This window comes from Aquarana catesbeiana, linkage group LG04 (assembly GCF_042186555.1).
Source record: "Aquarana catesbeiana isolate 2022-GZ linkage group LG04, ASM4218655v1, whole genome shotgun sequence".
NCBI lineage: Eukaryota > Metazoa > Chordata > Amphibia > Anura > Ranidae > Aquarana > Aquarana catesbeiana.
Window position 1 is genome coordinate 44,356,478 of NC_133327.1, and position 25,256 is coordinate 44,381,733.

Below are 25,256 nucleotides of genomic sequence, written 5' to 3' on the forward strand. Positions count from 1 at the left end.
TTTCTTTCTTTCTTTCTTTCTTTCTTTCTTTCTTTCTTTCTTTCTTTCTTTCTTTCTTTTTTCTTCTCTTTTCTTTCTTTCTTTCTTTCTTTCTTTCTTTCTTTCTTTCTTTCTTTCTTTCTTTTTTCTTCTCTTTTCTTTTCTTTTTTTTCTTTCTTTCTTTCTTTCTTTCTTTCTTTCTTTCTTTCTTTCTTTCTTTCTTTCTTTCTTTTCTTTCTTTTTTAATGTCATTATATTTTTGCAGTTAAAATATTAAATAGATATTATTTATTTTTTATTTTTATTCAATTAGAATTCTTTTTTTAATAATTGAATTACTATTAATTTTAAAGCTGTGCAGTTAAATGCAGCTCAATGGACATGACATGAACAAGCCCTAACATTGTTACAGGAGATTAAGGTGACTGGGTTGAGATCTACTTTAGGTTGCCAACAGAGATCTGTACTTGTAAAACAGTCACTTGTGCAGAAAAAGAAAATTATTAAAAAGTATCAAAAGAAAAAAAAAAAAAAAAAGAACTCATCATAGAGACATATAACTTAAAGGGGGTGTAAGTGATTAGGATGAGCAGGGAGCTAAGAACCCTTCATGACCTGTATACTCCATCTTCCAGCAGAGTGTGTGGGGTTATTGTAGAGGGATTGTCCTTGTAAACATTAATGACATGTGTTTAGGAATAGTGTCTCTGAAGTTGTGACAGAGCCCCCAGATAACTAGTGTAGTGGAGTTTGTAATCTGTCCCACCCAATCCTTTTGATATTGAGTCCCCCCCCCCACCCCCACCACACACACACACACACACATACATGAACTGCTCCTCTGTACCTGCCAATCCCCATAGAGCTGTGATCTGCTAACATAAAAAATAAATAAAAAAAATAATAAACATTTTTTACAGCAAACTGATTCTTGCAAAATAAAGAAATCACCAAAATTGTTCAAGTCAACAGTTTGTTTTTCAAAGCAGAACTCCAGCCGAAAATAACGAGTCAGTTGAGAAATAAAAAAGAAAAAAACGGCTTTTGCTGCATTGTTCACATTCAATCCAGAGAATTCCCCCTGCAGTACTTTTTTTCTGCCACTAGATGCCCTCAGTATGATGGCCGTCCCACTTCCTCTGAGCCCACATCATTCTGGACATACGCCCACCCGCGACCGGAGTGATGAAGGAGAAGCAGCATAGGGGCAAGCTGATCTTTCTGTCATAATGCTCTCTCCTCCTACCAGCATGCTTCTGATTGTACCTTGTACTGCTTCTTCCTCTTTCACTCCAGCACTGCTCTCCAGGGGCTGCAAGAGACTGAGATCAGCTCAGTTTTGGTTTCTTACACCGCTTGCCCATTAAGAATTAAATGTAATGCTGTAATATAGAACTGCATTCATTTAATTGTAATCTGACTTCAGTTCAGCTTCAATATATTTCTTTACATCTTAAAATTTATGTAAACCCAAGTTTGCTATATTGCAAATTACCAGTCCTTACACGTGGTGACTGAATATGTTTTTCTTTTTTAACCACTTAAAGACGAATGCCGCGCACACACGATCGGACTGTTGGCGGAAAATGTGAGAACCTGCTAGCAAACATTTGTTGGCGGAAAGTCCGACAGCAAATGTCCGATGGAGCATACACACGGTCGGACTTTCCGACAACAATCTCACATCCGACCGTGTGTACGCGGCATAAGCCTTTTTCTGACACTTGTTGCTTACAAGTTAAAATCAGTATTTTTTGCTAGAAAACTACTAAGAACCCCCAAACATTATATATATTTTTTAGCAGAGACCCTAGGGAATAAAATGGCGGTTCTTGCAATATTTTATGTCATGTTATGTATGTATTTGCGCAACGGTCTTCCAAACGCAGTTATTTTGGAAAAAATACACTTTCATGAAATAAAAAAAAAAAAAAACAATAAAGTTAGCCTAATTTTTTTTTGAATAATGTGAAAGATTATGTTATGCTGAGTAAATAGATACCTAACTAATTGTCGGAATGGCGACAAACTACCGTACTTAACCTACCTGGCGGTATGATTATGTCAGATTTTTGATGCTGAAATCTGTACAATTGTTTCGCATGGAAATTTGATGTTTTATATTGTAGGCCTGTAATTCTTAGTACCCTTTCATACTGGGGCGGGAGGTGCGTCGGCGGTAAAACACAGCTTTACCGTAGTTTTAGAGGCGGTATTCGGCTGGTAGCGGGGGGCGGTTTTACCCCCCCCGCTAGCGTCCGAGAAAGGGTTAAAAACCACCGCAAAGCGCCTCTGCAGAGGCGCTTTGCCGGCGGTATAGCCGCGGTGCCCCATTGATTTCAATGGGCAGGAGCGGTGAAGGAGCAATATACACACCGCTCCTTCACCGTTCCAAAGATGCTGCTAGCAGGACTTTTTTTCCTGCTAGTGCACCGCTCCAGTGTGAAAGCCCTCAGGGCTTTCACATTGGAGACAAAGCAGCGGCACTTTCAGGGCGCTTTGCAGGCGCTATTTTTAGCGCTGTAGCGCCTGCAAAGCAGCCCAGTGCGAAAGGGGTCTAAGGAATAACTCACTTAAATCTGTTCAAACAAGAGTCCAGTAGACATCCCGGGTATGATAAACTTTGAAACACAAAATAATAAATTATAATATAATGAATAACTATAAATAATTATCAAAAATAATATTATAACATTAATAACATTTATTCAATAATGTCATCAACTCAAAAACACAGAAATTTGCTCAGTTGCAGAATTGTCGCTGTCGTCACTTTCGGTGTCCGATGACGACTTTCCCCACAAATCACTATCGCTCAATTCTGCAAGTGTTCTAATTTACTATCGCTGTTTTCTAGCTGGTCTAAAACCGCTTTTGACCTAAAGGGACACTTTTTGGTTGCTATGGACAATCTCCAGTTTCCAGGCAGAAAGAACAGTATATATCATATAAAAGTGCATGCAGGGCATTGGACAAAGCACTGGGGACAAAAGGGAGGTGAAATAATTTGATACAGTACTGTAATCTGTAAGATTACAGTGTACTGTATGTGTTCTTTTTTTTGCACTTTTTGAATTTCCCACCGGACTTCATCCCCGTGCGTCGTGCCGCTCGCAGGGAACGGCGCCCGGAACACAGTACATCAGGCGGAAGACACAGCCGCAGCACACAGTGGAGAAACATTGCAGGATCCAGAGGACAAGGTAAGTTACTTTCCCAGGATACTGCGATGCAAACCCGAGTGTGGCTCGGTGTTACTGCTCTGGGTATGGAAAATTCACCCCAAGCAACACTCGAGAATACCGCTAAGAAGGTTAAAAGTCTCCATAGGCGACGCTTTAAAATTTTTTACCGGTTACCAGTCTAGAGTTACAGAGGAGGTCTAGTGCTAGAATTATTGCTCTCACTCTAACGATCTCAGCAATACCTCACATGTGTAGTTTGAATACTGTTTACATTTGCGGGCGCGACTTACGTATGCGTTTGCTTCAGCGTGCGAGCACGGAGGGATGGGGCGCTTTGAATTATTATTTTTTCTTATTTATTTATTTCTTTTTTTATATTTGTTTTTTACCACTGTCCCTTTACGGGCCGGGAGAGCCCGGGTGGAACAGCGGAAGGCGGCAGAAGGGTGTCCCCTACCGCTGCTTGTGATAACAATGGAGAGGCTGCTTAGCTGCATCGGTTGTTATCACAAGAAAGCCGACTGTTGGTTCTAAAAAACGGCACCGGAGTGATGCTGGCAGCTTACAAGACAAAGAACCGCTGCTCCAGGTGTGTAAAGATAAGGCTGATTGGAGTATCTTGCAAAGTGCTGGCCCCGGCCCGCCTCCGTGTGAAACTTGAAAAGAAGAAAGAAATGGCTGCACATCCAGAACTTCCGATTGCCTTTTATTTTGTCTCAGAAAGATAACACAAAAGACTCCAAACTGTGGTCACATAGACGCGTTTCACACATACATCTTGTGATTAAGAATTCCAGGCAGGATCAACAGTTGTTTTTTGTTTTTGCACTCATAGGACATAGATATTTAACAAACAATTTGGATAGCCAAATGTTGACTTCCTCCTGGGCCAAAGGTAAGTAGCCCCACACTCTAAAAATGGTGTAGACAATGGAGAACTGTTGGACATTCAGGGTACCGGCTTCCACCTACACTTGGACAATGAGATTGCCTGAGCATTCATGTGGAGCAAACTGAGGTGTACGGGGAGACAGACAGACAGATCCAGCATTGTCTGTGAGGAAAGCAATATAACTTTTCAAAGGTGCTCCAATAGACAGGAGAGCAGCAAGACTTGTCTGCTGTCTCATCATCATAGTCTACAGCTGATTCTATACATAGAGATTACTATATGCACTGCAACATACATAAATAATAGACAGAGATTTAAATATGAATATATATATATATATAAATATATATATATATATATATATATATATATATATATATATATATATATACTGTATTTATTGGCATATAACACTCACTTTTTCACCATGAAAATCGGGTGCAAATAGCGTGTGCGTGTTATACGCCAATACTTCAATTTTAGCTGCCTCGGAGGGGACAGGGATGGGGGGCGTGACGAGAGCCATCAGAATACATACAGTTTGAATCTCCTGTTTACTTGGCGGCCTCTGTAATAGGAAGTCCCATCTCCTGGGCCACCATTGGACCACTGTTCTGTCTATCATAGGAGATTCTCACTGTATCTGTATGTAATCTGTCGGCGCCCCCCCCCCTCCCCCCTCCCTGTCCCCTCTAGGCTGCAGATGGGCATCGATCAGGCTGCATTGATGGCAATGGTGAGGCTGCATTGATGTGGACTGATGAGGCTGCATTGATGTGGACTGATGAGGCTGCATTGATGGCAATGGTGAGGCTGCAGATGGGCACTGACCCTTATTTTACTCAAAGTTCCTTATTTAAAATTTAAGGTTTTTTTCCTGAAACTTCCCTCTTAAAATGAATGTGCGTGTTATACGCCTGTGCGTGTTATACGCCGATAAATGCGGTATATATATATATTCCATATTTTAAATTTTATAACAGATAGATATAATAGATTGATATGTAGGTATAGAGAGATAGATAGATAGATAGATAGATAGATAGATAGATAGATAGATAGATAGATAGATAGATAGATAGATAGATAGATAGATAGATAAATAAATAGGTAGAGTAGATAAATAGAATAAATAGAATAGAATAAATAGGATAGATAGATAATAGATATATAAATAGGTAGAATAGATAAATAAATAGAATAAATACGATAGATAGATAGATAGATAGATAGATAGATAGATAGATAGATAGATAGATAGAGTGAGGAAAATAGGTATTTGAACCCCTGCTGATTTTGTACGTTTGCCCACTGACAAAGAATTGATCAGACTATAATTATATATTATATATAATAGTAGGTTTATTATAACAGTGAGAGACAGAATAACAACAAAAATATCCAGACAAATACATTTCAAAATAGTTATATATTTGATTTGCATTTTAATGAGTAAAATAAGTATTTTATCCCCTATCAATCAGCAAGATTTCTGGCTCCCAGGTGTCTTCTATACAGGTAACAAGCTGAGATTAGGAGCACTCTCTTAAAGCGGAAGTAAACCCATCCATAAAACAGTTTCATTTCCGGCACGTGCCGGAAATGTAACATTCCCATTGGTTGTGCTCTCAACCAAACTGTCAAACCATCCAATGGCTGGTGTCATAATTGGTCACATGTGCAGCACCATGGCAGTTGTAGATTAAACAGATTAAACATTCTAGATTGTAAGCTCTAACGATCAGGGCCCTCTGATCCCTCCTATATTGATTTGTATTGTAAGTGTACTGTCTGCCCCATGTTGTAAAGCGCTGCGCAAACTGTTGGCGCTATATAAATCCTGTATAATAATAATAATAATAATAAACAGAGGCAAAGATGGCAGCTTCCTTGGCTAAAAACAATAGGAGGGTTTACTTACACTTTAAGGGTCCTTTCACACGGGACGGATCCGTGATGATCCGCCCCGTGAACATCCGCTTGCTCAGCGGGGATCGCTCCGTGAATCACTGCTGAGCAGGCAGATGACAAGTCCATCACTGCACACTGTGCAGCGACGGACCTGTCAGAGTGCCGCTCTCCCCTATGGGGAATTGGATGATGACAGACCGTAGAGTCCTTTGTCACCCGATCCGAAAACGGATGGAAAAGTAGGTTTTTCCTCCGTTACACTTTTTCGGATCGGAGCGGGTCGGATGTCAGCGGACATGTCACCGCTGACATCCGAAGCTCCATAGAGGTCTATGGAGGGTCCGTTCAGGTCCGCCTAAAAAACTGACAGGCGGACCTGAAAGGATCTTTCATGTGAAAGAGGCCTTAAGGGAGTGCTCCTAATCTCAGCTTGTTACCTGTATAAAAGACACCTGTCCAAAGAAGCAATCAATTAATAAATCAGATTCTAATCTCTCCCCCATGGCCAATACCAAAGAGCTGTCCAAGGATGTCAAGGACAAGATTGTAGACCTACACAAGGCTGGAATGGGCTACAAGGCCATCGCCAAGCAGCTTGGTGAGAGGGTGACAACAGTTAATGTGATTCTTCGCAAATGGAAGAAACACAAAATAACTGTCAATCTACCTTAGTCTGGGGCTCCATACAAGAACTACACAGGAGAATCTTGTCAATGTTCTCAAGGCAGCTGGGATCATAGTCACCAAGAAAACAATTAGTAACACACTGCGTCCTGAAGGACTGAAATCCTTTAGCGCCTGCAAGGTCCCCCTGCTCAAGAGAACACATGTACAGGCCCGTCTGAAGTTTGCTAATGAACATCAGAATGATTCAGGGGAGAACTAGGTGAAAGTGTTGTGGTCAGATGAGACCAAAATTGAGCTCTTTAGAATCAAGTCAACTTGCTGTGTTTGGAGGAGGAGGAATGCTGTTTATGACCCCAAGAACACCATCCCCACCATCAAACATGGAGGTGGAAACATTATACTTTGGGGGTGTTTTTCTGCGGGACAGGACAACTTCACCGCATCAAAGGGGCGATGAACAGGGCCATGTACCGTCATATCTTGGGTGAGAACCTCCTTCCCTCAGCCAGGGCTTTGAAAATGGGTCGTGGATGAGTATTACAGCATGACGATGACCCAAAACACACGGCCAAGGCAACAAAGGAGTGGCTCAAGAAGAAGCACTTCAATGTCCTGGTGGCCTAGCCAGTCTCCAGACCTTAATCTCATAGAAAATATATGGAGGGAGCGGAAGGTTCGAGTTACCAAATGTCAGCCTCAAAACCTTAATGACTTGGGAAGGATCTGCAAAGAGGAGTGGGACAAAATCCCTCCTGAGATGTGCGCAAACCTGGTGGCCAACTACAAGAAAAGTCTGACCTGTGATTGCGAACAAGGGTTTTGCCACTAAGTACTAAGTCACATTTTACAAAGGGGTCAAATACTTATTTCACTCATTAAAATGAAAATCAATTTATAACTTTTTTTCAAATGCGTTTTTCTAGGATATTTTTTTTGTTATTCTGTCTCTCACTGTTAAAATAAACCTACCAATAAAATTATGGACTGATCATTTATTTTTCAGTGGGCAAACGTACAAAATCAGCAGGGGATCAAATACATTTTCCCCTCACTGTAAATAGGTAGGATAGATAGACAGTTCCTTAATTCATGGAAGCTTCCCGTAATACAGCTTTTATGAATTAAACCTGTTCTATGAATGGAGGATGGGTGGATGATTAATAGGCCCACCCCCTCCGTTCATAGATTGTGTTTCATTCATAGAAGTTGTAGTATGGCTTCTACGTATGGGTGAGCTGGGCAGAAAGGGCAAGCATGGTATACACTCTTGATGAGTGCACATCACAGTCCCCATCAGGTATAATAATCCCCGTCACATGGAAGGTAACGACGGTGCTGGTGGGGATGGGGAAAGGAGCCTTAGAGGATGAAGATTTTTTTTTGTCCTACTTTACTTGTTCCTCATCAAAATACTTATGCATTTTTTATATAAAACCTTTCCACTTTTCATTACATTTCTTATTTTAGACTCTGTGATATCCATCCTGTGATATACAGTAGCTGTATTTCAGCACCCCTCCAATCACAGAAGTGGTGTTATAGCTTCCATGAAATGGAGGATGGGGGGGGGGATAATTTAAAGGTCCGCCTACTCCATTCATAGAGGATGGGGGGGGGCAATTTAAAGGTCCGCCTCCTCCATTCATAGAGGATAGGGGGGAAAATTTAAAGGTCTGCCTCCTCCATTCATAGAGGATGGGGGGGTAATTTAAAGGTCCGCCTCCTCCATTCATAGAGGATAGGGGGGAAAATTTAAAGGTCTGCCTCCTCCATTCATAGAGGATGGGGGGGGATAATTTAAAGGTCTGCCTCCTCCATTCATAGAGGATGGGGGGATAATTTAAAGGTCCGCCTCCTCCATTCATAGAGGATGGGGGGGGATAATTTAAAGGTCCGCCTCCTCCATTCATAGAGGATGGGGGGATAATTTAAAGGTCCGCCTCCTCCATTCATAGAGGATGGGGGGGGATAATTTAAAGGTCTGCCTCCTCCATTCATAGAGGATAGGGGGGAAAATGTAAAGGTCTGCCTCCTCCATTCATAGAGGATGGGGGGGAAAATTTAAAGGTCCGCCTCCTCCATTCATAGAGGATGGGGGGGGTAATTTAAAGGTCCGCCTCCTCCATTCATAGAGGATAGGGGAGGATAATTTAAAGGTCTGCCTCCTCCATTCATAGAGCACGTTTCATTCTTGGAAACTTAAGGACAGCTTCTGTGATTGGAGGAACATCAGCTACATACAGTGTATGGCACTGTGTTCTGGCAGCGGTAAAAGTGGCTTCCCCACCTGACCCCAAGCGGGACACATGAATGAATGAATGAATTGTAAAGCGCTGCAAATGCAAACTGAATCTCCTCAAGGCGCTACACAGACACAGACAGCAATAATATTCTAACAGGCGTTCTAACCGTTCACCCCTCTATCCTAAACCATAAAAACAAAACAAAAAAAATGTTTTTGCTTTAGATACACTTTAACAATGGAATCTTTAGTTCAAGCACTAGTGTATGGAATCTCCTATGCTGGTTAGTGTGTGACAATAAGCCATGCATGGTTCACCAAGGGCTTTTTTTTTATATGTGTTTTTTTTAGCCTCCTTTAACCACTTCAGCCCCGGAAGAATTTACCCCCTTCCTGACCAGAGCACTTTTTGCGATATGGCACTGCGTCATTGCACGATCATGCGACGTTGCACCCAAACAAAATTGACCACAAATAGAGCTTTCTTTTGGTGGTATTTGATCACCTCTGTGGTTTTTATTTTTTGCGCTATAAACAAAAAAAGAGCGACAATTAAAAAAAAAAAAAAAAAAAACAATATTTTTTGCTTTTTGCTATAATAAATATCCCCAATTTCCACGATTTTTATCGTGACTGCGACATTGCGGCGGACACTTCAGACACTTTTGACTCATAGGACAGGCAGAGGAGACTGAACACTCCTCCTACAAGCTTTAACCAGACACTGATAAAAGTTACAAGACTGTTATATACTGCTAATGAGAAAAGGTATTTAGCAGTTTATATTCACTAAAATAATTGCATTGCAGGGTCCTGGGTTTAGTAACAATTTAAAGGGGTTGTAAAGTCAATAGGTTTTTTTATCTTAATGCATTAAGATAAAAAGCCTTCTGTGTGCAGAAGCCCCCCTTGGCCCCCCTAACACTTACCTGAGCCCCATCACTGTCCAGCGATGTCAAGAGTGTCTCGGCCGGCCGAGACTCTCCCTCCTGATTGGCCCAGACACAGCAGCGGCGGCATTGGCTCCTGCTGCTGTCTATCAGGGGAGAGAGGGGCGGCCGTGGCTCCCTGTCTGAATGGATACAGGGAGCTGTGGCTCGGCTCTGGTGCCCCCATAGCAAGCTGCTTACTGTGGGGGCACTCAACAGGAGGGAGGGGCCAGGAGAGCCAGCGAGGGACCCAAGAAGAGGAGGATCTGGGCTGCTCTGTGCAAAACCACTGCACAGAGCAGGTAAGTATAACATGTTTGTTATTTTTTGTTTGTTTGTTTCAAATTCCTGAAGTTGGTCTTTAATGATAGCTGTGCATGTGGTTTTGTCCCTACCCTGTATCATAGATGCCAACTGTCCCAGGTTTTCTAGGACAGTCCCCCATCTTGGATCTCAATTCCAATAATTCTATGTCCTGGGTCATGTCTCAGGATCACAATGCCACATTTTTTTTGAGTTAGGGCTCATTTACACTTGCTTTGGCTTCAACGCACATTAACCACTTCAGCCCCGGAGGATTTGGCTGCCCAATGACCGGGCCATTTTTTGCGATTCGGCAATGCGTCGCTTTAACTGACAATTGCGTGGTCGTGCAACGTGGCTCCCAAACAAAATTGACGCCCTTTTATTCCCACAAATAGAGCTTTCTTTTGGTGGTATTTGATCACCTCTGTGGTTTTTATTTTTTGCGCTATAAACAAAAATAGAGCGACAATTTAGAAAAAAACGCATTATTTTTTACTTTTTGCTATAATAAATATCCCCAAAAAATATATAAAAATATATATATTTTCCCTCAGTTTAGGCCGATATGTATTCTTCTACATATTTTTGGTAAAAAAAAATCGTAATAAGCCTTTATTGATTGGTTTGGGCAAAAGTTATAGCATCTACAAAATAGGGGATAGTTTAATGGCATTTTTATTAATTTTTTTTTTTTCACTAGTAATGGCTGTGATCAGCGATTTTTATCATGACTACAACATTATGGTGGACACATCGGACACTTTTGGTGCCATTTTGGGACCATTCACATTTATACAGCGATTAGTGCTATAAAAGTGCTATTACTGTGTAAATGTGACTGGCAGTGAAGGGGTTAACCAGTAGGGGGCGGGGAAGTGGTTAAGTGTGTCCTAGGGATGTGTTCTAACTGTAGGGGGGAGGGGCTACGTGTGACACAACACTGATCACCTCTCCCGATCACAGGGAGCCGTGATCAGTGTCCTGTCACTAGGAAGAATGGGGAAATGCTTGTTTACATTAGCATTTCCCCGTTCTTCCTCTCCGTGAGACGATCGCAGGACTCCCAGTGGACATCGAGTCCGCGGGACCTGAGCACCAGTACCCACGCTGTGCAGCGGGCGCGCACGCCTGCTATCCGGTCCCCGCAAGATCACGTACATTAACGTGATTTCGCGCAGGGGAGCCAACCTGCTGCAGTAAAACTGCCGTGGCTGGTCTGGAAGCAGTTAAAGCTCCTACTGCTTCAACAAGCTTATGATGTGTTTTTGATGCTTTGGTGGTGCTTCGATGTGGCTTCGGTGGTACTTTGATGAGGCTTCGGTGGTGCTCTTTTGAAGCTTTGTTCAAGCTTGGCAGATGCCAAGCTGAATTAAAGCCTCTCAAAAGCCACAGGTGCTTCAAGCAAGCTTCTAAATGAGCTTTGTCATAGAGCTCTATGGAGGCTTTGAAGATGCTATAAAGCACCACTAAAGCTACATGGGGTATAATTTTTGAAGCGAAGCCGAAGCAATGCAAACACAAGGTGTAAACAGGACTGTAAGCTAACCATTTTATTTAGTGACATGAGCTTTGACTGGCGTTAAAGTGGTTGTAAACCCACTGGAGAAAAAAAAAAACCTGCAAGACAAAGGCATAATGAGCTAGTATGCATAGCATACTAGCTCATTATGAAATACTCATTATGAAATGCTCACCTTAGATCAAAGCCCTTGCAGCCCTTGCAGCAGTCCCGGCACACTGCTCTGCCGAGCAACATGTCTTTTGGAATTATTTCCGGGTATCGTGGGCTCCGGCGCTGTGATTAGCTGGAGCGGCGATGATGTCACTCCCGCGCATGCACGCGGGAGCCGCTGGTAACGGCACGTCAGCTGACGCAACGGCACGAACGAGCTGTTGCTTCAGTGCGCATGTGCCGATCACATCGGCACATGCTGATACAGGGGATATCTCCTAAACTGTGCAGGTTTAGGAGATATCCATTGTAGCTACAGGTAAGCCTTATTACAGGCTTACCTGTAGTAAAAAGTGGTTTGTAAAGGTTTACAACCACTTTAAGAGAGCTTTAACAAAGAGTGTCCGAAGCCTTGTTTTGAAGCAAGTGTAAACTAGCCCTTACTGTGCATACTCAGTAGCTCAATAAGGCATTCATTATGGGGATCAGGGCTGCCAGTGGATGTATCCATGTATGTAAATCAAAATATAATAAAAATTTATTCTGTTGATTTTTTTTATTTATTTATTTTTTGTGGTGGCATGTTGGCATTGTACAATTTGGAAAATGAATAATAAAATGTAATTTTAAAAAATGTATAAAGCTGCTATAAAGACTAAAAGCATTAGAGAAAATTTGAATTTTCAGGATGTTTTGTCTTGGCTAGTGTGCATTCAAATGGAGCATACCTTTCATAGCAAATTCCACTTGTTACCAAACCCCACATATATGTGCTATAACATGTGCATGCATCTTATGGTAAACACAGTGAGGATATGATTTGCTGATCTATTGAATGCATACACACAAGATTTTATTTAATTTAGCCCCACTATGTGATGATCACATGAATGCAGACACATATACCTTGTATAGGTTATATTAGGACAGTGCACAGTACACATCATTCTATAGATGGTGTGTAGAGTGTCATGGTGTAGTGTACAATGTATTTAAGTACATACAATGCTACTACTGTATAATAATGTGCACACATCAGATCCAGTGATAGACACAGTGCTCTCGATGTATACAGATCTTGTATTAAAAATCCTAAAGTCCACATACATCATTACAGATCTCTCAATGTATATCCCTATAGATCTGTGCACTCAGAGCTGCCCATCACACACAATATATTCATCTTATAGATAATGTATTATTTATGTAGATCCAGCTGTCGGTTTTATATCATATTCCATTATAAAAGTCCTATTAAATATTTTCCTATAGAAAGACAACACTATAGGTCATACCAGACATCATTCTACCTATGGATGGACATATAAGTTCCATCGCAGGGGCATATCATATACAATTATACAATAAACGAATTATTCGGGCATTATAGATCTCACACCCTCATCATTATCACACACATCATTATCGGGCGATCCCACAGATCACCTATTAAAGTATCAAATCTGAGATACAAAATGTTTGTGTACCCTTACACTGTGCACCTAATGTATAGGAAATCCTTCTCTCTGACATATTACACAACCCACCCGACTTCTTTTTAAAGTCGAGGAGTTCAATAATTTTGCACCACTGTGTTCATCGCAGTAATTGCAGTTTTATTTCTCTAACGTTCCTTTAAATACCGTAATAATAATAATATTGGATAGCAGATCAGGGAAAGCTATAAGGAACAGTTCTTGCACTTTACATAAAAACATAGAAAATATGTATCCATTATGATGATGATGAATTTTTTTTTAAGAATATTAAGGAAATAAAATAATATGTGAGTCTATACGGAATGTAGCTGAGAATATTATTCACAACAACACATTTGACAATAATAATAATTTTGCTATTATGTGTTAACAACAACGAATATTTTTATATTTTATTATTATTATTATTACTACTATTATTATTATCATTATCGTTATTGTTATTATTATTATTATTTCAAAAGCAACAACATATAATAACAATAGTAGTAATCACAATACTTGTGTTATTATTTTGTAACAGAGTAAAATGTTTTGAAGATCCCCCATTAATCAGCAGATTTTCGCCTATGAAAATGTCCACGTATAAAAATAATGAGATATGAAACTTTAGGACCTGATGTATTAAAGATTTCCCCATTAAAGGCCGTGTCAGGTTGAAGGAAATTCCAATTTCATTATTAAAATTCCCTTCGTCTGATCGGTATTTGCAGTAAGGATAGGAAAGAGTAAAAATCGCTCTTTAAAAAAAGAAAGAAAAAAAGAATCTCTATATGGTAATGTTTGCTCCTGTATATGGTAACAAAATACACTAATTTCCTCCAAATATCCACAGCTGTATAGGGATTATACATTTCTAATAATATTAAAGTGCACACAACTGAACAACTATACAAAGGATATGGTAACAAAATACACTAATGTCCTCCAAATATCCTCAGATGTATAGGGGGTTATACATTTCTAATTATATAAAGTGCACACAACTGAACAACTATACAAAGGATACACATTAATTAAAAACGATTTGTCTGCAATTTGATTTATACCCGTGTGTACTGTTACATACAGGTTTACTTGTGTGATAGTATAAATTAGGACAAGTATTTCACCGTGTGATATGTGTCATTAATTGTATAAAACAATGTTCAAAACGTATATAAATAATTTATATTGTTTATTATATTTGTGTATGCTGTGTGATGACCTAATAATGTACATAAGGGTAATATAAAGTAAAGATATGTTTTATATATCACATGAGGAACGATCGTAAATGTGATGATACAGTCAGGTGTACAAAATATTTTATATATATATTCATGATATTTATTTACAAATATATAAGAACATTCTTACATTTTTTTTCTCAATTGGAGGGCTTAATTTATTTTTATCATGCCTGCTACACATTTGTAGATACTATCATACTGTCATGATATTTATTTACAAATATATAAGAACATTCATATATATATCTATATATATATATATAGATATATATATATATATATATAGATATATATATAAATATATATATATTTATATATATATATCTATCTATATATATCTATATATATAGATATATATATATATATCTATCTATATATATAGATATATAGACATATATCTATATATAGAGAGAGAGAGAGAGAGAGATATCTATCTATATATCTAGATATAGATATATAGCTATATCTATATATCTATATCTATAGATATATAGATATATCTATAGATATAGATATATATATATATATATATGAATGTTCTTATATATTTGTAAATAAATATCATGATAGTATGATAGTATCTACAAATGCATATATATATATATATATATATATATATATATATATACATTTTCTTAATTGGAGGGCTTAATTTATTTTGATAGTACTTTGTATTATTAATCTTGTTGGCCTGTGTTATCTACCCAGTCAGGCCGCAGGCATTAAAGACAAATATATGCCTCTCCTTAAAGCTAATGTGAATAGAAACCGGTGAACTAAATAGGAACCGTTGGAATTAATATATCTTTTGGCATCTGCTGTATTATTATCTCATACACTTAAAATTATATTATATTAGAAAAATTATTATGATAATTATTATGATGATTATTAGTATGATGATGATTATTATTAGTATTATTATTAGTATTATTGCTGTTATCATTATGTTATACACATAAAAATCATGTTTAAATTAATATATATATATATATATATATATATATATATATATATATATATATATATATATATATATATATATATATATATATATATATATATATATATATAAATATATATTGCAACAAAAACAGGCAGTCTTTAGGTATAGCCCCCCTATCCTTATGATGACACATAAAAAGCATGTAAATAAATTATATATATATATATATATATATATATATATATATATATATATATATATATATATATATATATAGCTACAGAAACAGGCAGTCTTTAGGCTATAGGCCCCCTGTCCTTATGATGACACATAAATAGCATGTAAATAAATTGCCCGTATTTCAGTATATATAAGTGTATTATGCCTACAAGTTGAAATGACTTTATATATATATATATATATATATATATATATATATATATATATATATATATATATTGCTACAAAAACAGGCAGTCTTTAGGCTATAGGCCCCCCTGTCCTTATGATGGTGATCTGACCTGTCCATTGCTCCCCATCCCCTGGAAAGCCCATTAGTATTGAGTGCAGGCAGACTATTACCAGCACACAAGCCTGCCCCGACCCTCCTCCTCCTTAGCACCCATCCACCTCCTGCCTATAATGAACTCTCCTGCAGAAGATTTGTATTATTTGTACAATGTCAGATATGGAGTGCTATCCCCTATCATGGTTGAGGGGCCAAATGCGATTTCCAATAGGTCATCTCCCGGTGGTGACATCACTATAAAGTCATTACAAGGCAATGGCAGGCTTTAATGGCTTTTTAATAACAGCCTGAGCTGCCTGGGACCAATGCTACACACACCTCCCAGGGATGCATGGCATCTCAGCCCAGCCATGGGGGGGGGGGGGGGGGTGATCCCAGCCAGCAGGGCACACAGAGGATGGGCGAGCTGGGTGAGTCTCCTCTCCTGCAGCCAGGCGGCTCTCTATCACAGGCTTACATACATATTTGAGTTTCCAGTGTGGGGAAGTTTGGACTTTGGCTGCTGCAGTGTTTTTTTGAACAGGACTGGAGCCTGGCGCCGGCTGATGGTGAAATAGATATAATCCCACGTGATAGGGAGAAGCCAGTCACTCTTCAGGAGGAGAGAGAGAGAGAGAGAGTGTGCAGCCATCAGACACCCCTCTCCTCCTCCCCCTCTGCCTGGTGCTGGGGTGATCACTGTTTGCTGCACTCTGCCCCCCTGCTAGATCATCTCTAGATCTCTGGATCAGCCTGCAGATTTCTGAAGGTTGGACTTTCTTTCTTTATTTTTCTACTTTTTGTATTCACTTTCATGCAAAGAATTAACTTAGGTCTGGTATGGTGGCTCAGGAGTATGCACTGTGTCTATAGGGGACTTGGGGCTGGTGACAATTGGGTAGGGCTATTGAGAGGTGCTGCACTACCCTGAGTAGGAAAAAAAGGGATAATACACTGTCATAAAAGTGAAGTTTATATAATTATGGGTGCTACATTGTTTCAAAAAGTGGGTTTAAAGGGTTAAGAGGTGCTGCATTGTGACAAAAGTGGTTTTATAGGGGTCCTGGTGTGCTGCACTGGGACAGGAGTGAGCGTAAAAGGATATGGGATAATGCATAAGAGGGTTTAAAGGGATAAGGGATTGCTACACTATTACAAAAATTGATTCAAGTTGATAATAAGCTGTGACAAACCTTGCTTCCTAGAGGTGCTGCATAATTATAAAGATAAGGGGTGCTGCATAATGACAAAGATGGAATTATAAAGATAAGGGGTGCTGCACTTTGACAAAATAGTTTTATAGGAATTTGGGGGTGCTGTATTTGCATATAAATGGGCTTATTGCATGCAGGTGTGCTGCACTGTGACAAAAGTGGATGCAGAGAAAAAGGGGGTGCTGCATAATGCCGAAAGTGGATTTATGAAGACAAGGGGCGCTGCACTTTGACAAAATTGTTTTATAGGAATTTTGAGGTGCTGCATATAAATGGGTTTATTGCATGCAGGTGTGCTGCACTGCGACAAAAGTGGATCAAAAGGAAAAGGGGTGCTGCATAATGTAAAATTGGTTTATGCCCCGATTTTTTATAAATTTTTGGGGTGCTGCATTGGGGCAAAAGATGGTTTATTGGCGTTAGGGGGGCCACACTATGGTAAAAATGAGGTGCTACACTCTTACAGAAGTGGATTTAGGAGGGATTAAGCACTGTGACTAAATTTGGTTCACAGGAATAAGGGGTGCTGCATAATGACAAAAGTGAAATTATAAAGATAAGGGGTGCTGCACTCTGACAAAAGTGTTTTATAGGGATTCTGGGGTGATGCATGAGGATACAAGTGGGGTTCTTGGCTTGTAGGGGTGCAAAACTGTGACAAAAGTGGATTTATAGGAATAAAAGGTGCAGCACAATAACGGGGTTATTAGGGGTGCTGCACTGTAAAAGAACGGTTTGTATGGGATTTGAGGGTGCTGCATTGGGACAAAAGTAGGTTTGTTGGGGTTCAGGGGTGCCAGACTGTGACAAAAGTGGGGTGATAGGGATAAGGGGTGACAAATTGACACACAATGACAAATTCTAAAGATAAGCATGCTGTAGGTGGCCTTATAGAAAACTAGTGACAGAGATAAATACACATTGGTTGATTTACTATAGAGAATGTTCAGTGAGCTTAGTAAATAAGGGAGAAGACATGTACAAAAATATTTAAACTATAGAAAATAAAAGTTAAACAAAACACCTAGAAAAAGAATGCTTGTACAGTATTAAATGACTGATGTGAGTACAGATTCACGGTATTTACTAAGCGAATGCACATTTGCTCTGTAAAGTAAGAGGTAATTTCTGTTTTAGTAAATTAACCCCAAGGGATAAAGATAAATAAGTGCAAAATTGTAACAGTGAGTAGTAAAAAAGAGCTCTGAGGTTTTTTTTTTTTTTTTTTTTTTTTTTTTAGGGTTACAGGACTGTTAAACTGTGACGAACAATGAGACTGGATATGGCTATACGGGCACAGGGGTGGCATAGTGTGGCAGGGGATACAGGGATGCCAGATGTGATTATAGAACACCCTGCTGACCTGTGCAGGAATACATGGGAGCTGCATTGTGATAGGAAGTGATTAAAGGGTTACTGTGCTTCCACTGTGTAACATCGACTCTTATGGGGAACTAGGGAGTCAAATACAGTAGAGGCAGTGGTGGGTTTGGGGGGTGTTTGGGGATCACATAGTAATTTTAAAAAGGCATGAGATGGTTAAGCAGTGGCAAAAAAGGACAGTGTTATGGGGGGGGGGGAGGGTCTCTCAGCTGATAATTGCACATGTCTTGATGGAATTAGTGTCCAGTTGGTGCAGATTACAATGCTAATGTGCAGTGAGTGGTGAGGGGTCTCTGTGGGTGTCTGCGGTGGGCCCCAGACACAGGCTCTTCTGTACAGTACTGTCTGTGGCCCCTCTGCTATCTCCCTTATCAGAGACTTATCTCTGGCTGGCTCTTCCATGCAGAGAGGGGAGCCGGGGGAATAGTATTTGTCAGTTCAGAATCATCTAAGATAAGTCATATCATATCCCCTTCACTGACCGCAGCCAACTAGAGGTTAATAGTTAGCCTGGATCTCCCAAACTGGACAATTCACAGGTTTACACTCCTATGTCAATAGGTTTGTGTGTTCCACAATCTCCAGGCTGATAGTCTTCAAATTGTCCCCAATACCACAATACTATCCTGACACATGCCTGCTACAGCCCACAGCCTGGAGGAGCAGTTGTGTATTATTATTATTAATGATGGTAATAATAATAATAATAATAATAATAATAATAATAATAATTATTATTATTATTATTATTATTATTATTATTATTATTATTATTATTATTAATAATGTAATAACAACAAAGACATTAATAATCATAATAATAAAATTATATTATTATTATATTATCTAGATATATATGTAGATAGATATCTATTTAGATATAGCTATAGATATATATCTATATCGATATAGATATATAGATTTATATATATCTATAGATCTATATATATCTATATAGATATATATATATCTATATATAGTATATATAGATATATATATATAGATATAGATATATATATATATATATATATCTATATATAGTATATATAGATATATATATAGATATAGATATATATATATATATATATATATATATATATATATATATATATATATATATGTATCTTTATATAATCTCTCTCTCTCTCTCTCTATATGGATATATATATCTATATAGATAGATATAGATATATCTATATCTATATCTATCTATATAGATATCTATATCTATATCTATATATAGATATATATAGATATAGATATAGATATCTATATCTATCTATCTATCTATCTATCTATCTATCTATCTATCTATCTATCTATCTATCTATCTATATATAAATATCTATCGATCTTCTAGATATATCTATAGATATCTATCTATCTATATATAGTAGATATATATATATAGATATAGATATAGATATAAATAGATATCTATAGATTATATCTATAGATATAGATATATAGATTTATATTTATATATATATATATATAGAGAGAGAGAGAGAGAGAGAGATATGTATCTATATATAATCTCTCTCTCTATATATATAGATATATATCTATATCTACATATACACACACACATGCAACGTATGTCACCAAATGTAACCGTATGCCTGTCAATTTGTTTACCATTTCTTGTGGATAATTTTCTGATATCTTTAAACAATTGTATTAAAAGCCTCACTTTTTTCGATTTTGTTGTATGCGTTTAAAGAAACACATATTAGCAATCTAGAACAATGGTTACAGTCAGCTGCAGTTGCAGGATTTGGATTTCGAACAGATACTATATAGATAATACACAATAATACATAATCATTTTTTTTAATCGTTACATTTTAGCTATTGGAAAATTGTGCATATTTTTTTTTTAAATATAATTTTTATTTTTGGCTTTCCAGTACAAATATATCAATAATCACAAACATTTTAATATATATTTTTTTTTAAATAAATTTTAGTTTAAATTCTTTCCGAGTATGTTTTACCATGTTACTGGTTTTATTCATATATTTTTTTAAAAAATCGTTAAACAATACACAATATAAACACGTACAAAATGACAGATACTAGAACAATAAAGTTACTATAAACATCAGTTATATGATTACACATAGCATGTTTTTTTTTTTAGCTTTCTACATCCAGTCTAACCCCAAATCGGTTCTTTTTTTATTGAAATGATGTTTAAATGGGATATAGTCTGGCCTAATGACCTAATGAATGAAATAAAGGATCCTGAGTGTGGGATGGATGGAATTATCTGTATCACCCCAGGCTTGTATTGAGCGCTGAGGAATCCACAATTAGGATAATGAGGACAAGATATATCATACCTGATTGTGATCACACCGGGATAAATAAATCATCACTGAAATAAATAGTATTTTCCCTGCACATGATTCCAGTTCAGGGTGTAGGGAAATGACATTCTGAGGCTTCTGTGTTTTTTCACTCTGATGTCATTAATCTTCTGTGATCGGGCGATCTTTCATCGTCCCATGCAATCGTGTCATTCCATCATTTCTAATTATCGTCCTGACCCTCCAGGTACATGGGTATAGAAAAACAGATGAGTAAGAAAAAAATTATAATCTTGGAAATCTTCAGTCTGCAAATTCGTTTTTTTTTTTTCCCTTTTTACAAAAGTGAAGATAACGCGAAATATGAAGGATGTCTTAAATATATGTGTATAACATTGTGCGTTTGTGTTTAAAAAGTTGTGTGATATAATGCCCATCAAAATATACTATTTGTGTGTGTATTTATAAATATGTATTCTATATTTGTATTATTCTAATTTTTGTATTATTATTATTATTATTACTATTATTAGTAATAATGGTAATGATGTTAATAATATGCATTTTATAAAATCTATATTTATATTATATTATATATATATATATATATATATATATATATATATATATATATATATATATATATATATATATATATATATATATATATACATTTGAGTGTAGTACTTACTTGTTTTATATATTTGCGAGATTATTTATATATATATATATATATATATATATATATATATATATATATATATATATATATATATATATATATATATAGTGTGTGTGTGTGTGCTGAATTAAGTGTAAACTATTTCTGTATATGATCTATATATATGCAATATAAACAATATAAAGCACCTTAATCTATGACTATAATGACTGTTGCTTTTGTTATACACAAGGGTGAGTGTGATGTATGTGTGGTTGAATTATTGATGTATATATGTAATACATTAATGTATCATTAGATGTAAGCTCAGACATATGGCTGCAATATATAACCCTAGACAGATGTTATAGTTGGAAGGAGCCACCTGTAGACTGTAGAGAGTCTTTACTGTGTGATAGAATGCAGCCCAGAGCTCTTCAATTTTCTAGAATATGAAGCGCCTGCTTCTGTACTTGTATTGTCTCCCCATTAATCTGATTGTATTTTTGGGTGGGGGAGCTGGGGTCTTGATGTGATTTGAGTGTCTTGTAGTTTTCATTCTCTCAGGAACAAACGTGAACTGAGGGGACATTTGCAGAACAAAGGTGCTGGTGGTGGAGGGTGGGACTGGTCTGGTGGGAACAATGGTGTCTGTCACCTGTGGAGACCCCTGTGTAACCTCATTAGTATCTCTAGCCTGGCCTGATTCTCCTTTCTGTCTGACTTGTAGGTGTGAGGTATAAATGCCACCCGAGGGGAGGGCTCTGCTCACTGCACGCCTGGACATTGAAGATGGTGGGATTGCTCTGGATCAGAAGGATTGTGTCCTGCTCAGCTGGTAACTCATCGGCGGAGGAGATCTAGGAGAACCTGCCACTGGTGGGAAGACATCTAGAGAAAGGGGAGATCTGAGATCCAGTTTAGAGAAGGAGAGATCTGGGATCCAGCCAAGAGAACAAGAGATTTTCGGATACACTCTAAAGAAGGGATCTTGGATCCAATCTAGAGAACAAGAGATCTAGGATCCAGACTAGAGAACAAGACATCTGGGATCCAGTCTAGAGCTCAAGAGATTTTGGACCCAGTCTAGAGAACAAGCGATCTGGGATACTACCTAATAAGAAGGGATCTGGGATCCAGTCTAGAGATAAAGAGGAGGACCCATATCACTGGAGGAGATCTTAGATCCAGGCTGCTGCTAGAGAAGATCCTTGGATCTGTTGCTGGAGAAAGCTGGAAGGATGTACCAGAGTATAGCCATGGCTGCTGCTAACCACGGCCCCCCGTCTTATGAAGGATCTGGGGGCTTCATGCACGGTGCTGCTACCTCCTCTCCGGTCTATGTGCCCACCACCAGGGTGTCCACCATGATCCCCAGCCTGCCTTACCTTCAGAGCAGCGGCCATTCTCAGCAGGCCAGTCCGGTGTCTGGGCACAACATGTGGGCACAAGCTGGGGCAGAGAGCTCAGCCTACAACCCCGGGACCCCTCATCAGCCGGTGTCCCCCCGCTTTGCCTTCTCCTCCAGCCCCCCCATCAGCGCTGCCTCCTCCAGGGAGGTCTCCTACAGCAGCCCCCTGGCCATCTCCGCCAATGGGAGAGATCAGTACAGCCGGGGGCTCAGTGCCAGCTACAGCAGCCCCTACCCAGCCTATGTGCCCCAGGACATGAGTGCCGCCTGGACTGCCTCCCACTTCGACACCTCTATGCTGCACAACCTGCAGAACAGGGCAGGACCCGGAGCCCCCCGACACCCCAATATAGGTGAGTGACCCCAAAATATACTGCCTGCTCTAGGTGCTACTATGTGTAATAATGATGATATATCTGTGTCTGAGCATTGTGTCATGCTTGATAATGTTCAGCTAATAGCCACTTCGGTAATGCAATATTTAATGGTAATGTATTGAGGACGATTTACTAAGAATTTTATTTTAACATAAAATCTGGGAATATTCACTTTAATTATCCAATCATGTGGCACATAAATTTCAGTTTATTTTAAATAGTCACACCATGTGCAGAACATTGTAGGGAATATTCGCAACGTTTTTTTCAGTGCTCAACTTGTTTAGTAAATCAGCCTCAATCATTACAACGTATACGGTAATACATGCCAACAGCTAATAGTAACATATATTTTTAGGCCAAATATAGAAACTGATAAAATGAATGTTGCAGACTATAATATAGTTTTTCTGCGTGTAGAAGCTGACTTTCTTTAGCTGTGTATCTGTGTTTCTGCTGTTTTTTTTATCGATAGTATTTCTATTATTATTGTTACAAATAATATGATTATTATTTTCCTTTGATTATTAAGCTTTGCATTACTTTATTGCATTTTGGACACCTAATGTGCAATAGTTTATTTGTAGCTTCTATTTTTAATACTAATTAGAGGCAGCACAAAAACAGACGAAATAACAAAAAATAATAATCTCGGGAATCCTCAATCTACAATTTTTACCAGTGAGGATAATATTGAATTTGAAGGAATGTTTATTATTAACAAATATATCGTATATAATCATTTTTACAAATTTCAAAACTCTTAAGACAGTGCAGCAAATGTTAAATATTACTAAGCATAATAATGATTTATATATATATATATATATATATATATATATATATATATATATATATTCATTATACTTACTAATATTTAACATTTGTTACGCTGTCTATTGAGAGTTTTCAAATTTGTAAAATGTTTTTGTTTATTTGCTACTGCAGTAGAGTTTTATAATTATTATAACTTTTATGAGTAGTATTTTACTGTGTACTGTACATATACATTTTTTATCTTTATGATAATTGTTATTATTATTTGCTGCTATTTGCTTACAATAATATTAATACACACAACACACATACATATAAATATTTTTTTTTCATTTATTTATTTTTTTCTGAAACTTTGCAAAATATCTATACATAAAAGAAAGGAAAAAGGGAAAAAGGAAAGAAAAAAAATATCTATATGTCTATCTATCTATCTATCTATCTATCTATCTATCTATCTATCTATCTATCTATCTAGATATGTAGATCTATATACATATATAGATATCTCTCTCTCTCTCTAAATATATATATAGCTATGTCTGTCTATCTATCTATCTATCTATCTATCTATCTATCTATCTATCTATCTATCTATCTATCTATCTATCTATCTATCTATCCATCTATATATATCGATCTATATATGTATATAGATATATATCTCTATCTATCTCTCCCTAAATATATATATTATTTAATTATAAAAATTATGATAAATACAGTTGTTGCTACTAAAGTTGATTTACTAAAACTGGAGAGTGCAAAATCTGGTGCAGCTCTGCATAGAAACCAATCATCTTCCAGGTTTTTCTCAAAGATAGTATGCATAGCATACTAGCTCATTATGAATTACTTACCTGAGATCGAAGCCCCCGCAGCGGTCCTCATTCACCGCTCCGGCGGCCGACATCGCTCCCGGAGTTACTTCCAGGTATTGCGGGCTCCGGCGCTGTGACTGGCCGGGGCCGTGATGATGTCACTCCCGCGCAAATGCCGCCGGTGACGCCACAGTCTAACTGAATCAACGGAACGTACGTGTCATTGCTTCAGTTTGCTTCAGTGCGCATGTGCCGACGACGTCGCCAAATGCAAATACAGGGGATATCTCCTAAACCATGCATGTTTAGGAGATATCCAGTGTAGCTACAGGTAAGCCTAATTATAGGCTTACCTGTAGCAAAAAGTGGTTG

The 25,256-nt window shown here is 37.9% G+C and overlaps 1 protein-coding gene across 3 annotated transcripts in view; it reads left to right on the forward strand.

Moving 5' to 3' along the window:
- The window catches only part of GATA4 (GATA binding protein 4), a 161,776-nt gene that overhangs the window by 66,338 nt on the left and 70,182 nt on the right, over positions 1–25,256 (forward strand). The window contains exons 1-2 of one of the 3 annotated variants that reach the window (XM_073625137.1): positions 16,422–16,697; positions 22,229–23,262. The exons of 1 other annotated variant lie outside the window; for it this stretch is intronic. In XM_073625137.1, coding sequence (XP_073481238.1) covers positions 22,740–23,262 — 523 coding nt within the window. In that variant the 5' untranslated portion in view covers positions 16,422–16,697; positions 22,229–22,739. Of the gene's footprint in view, positions 1–16,421; positions 16,698–22,228; positions 23,263–25,256 lie in introns of those variants that run through there. One more of the 3 variants, XM_073625138.1, reaches the window with a different exon arrangement.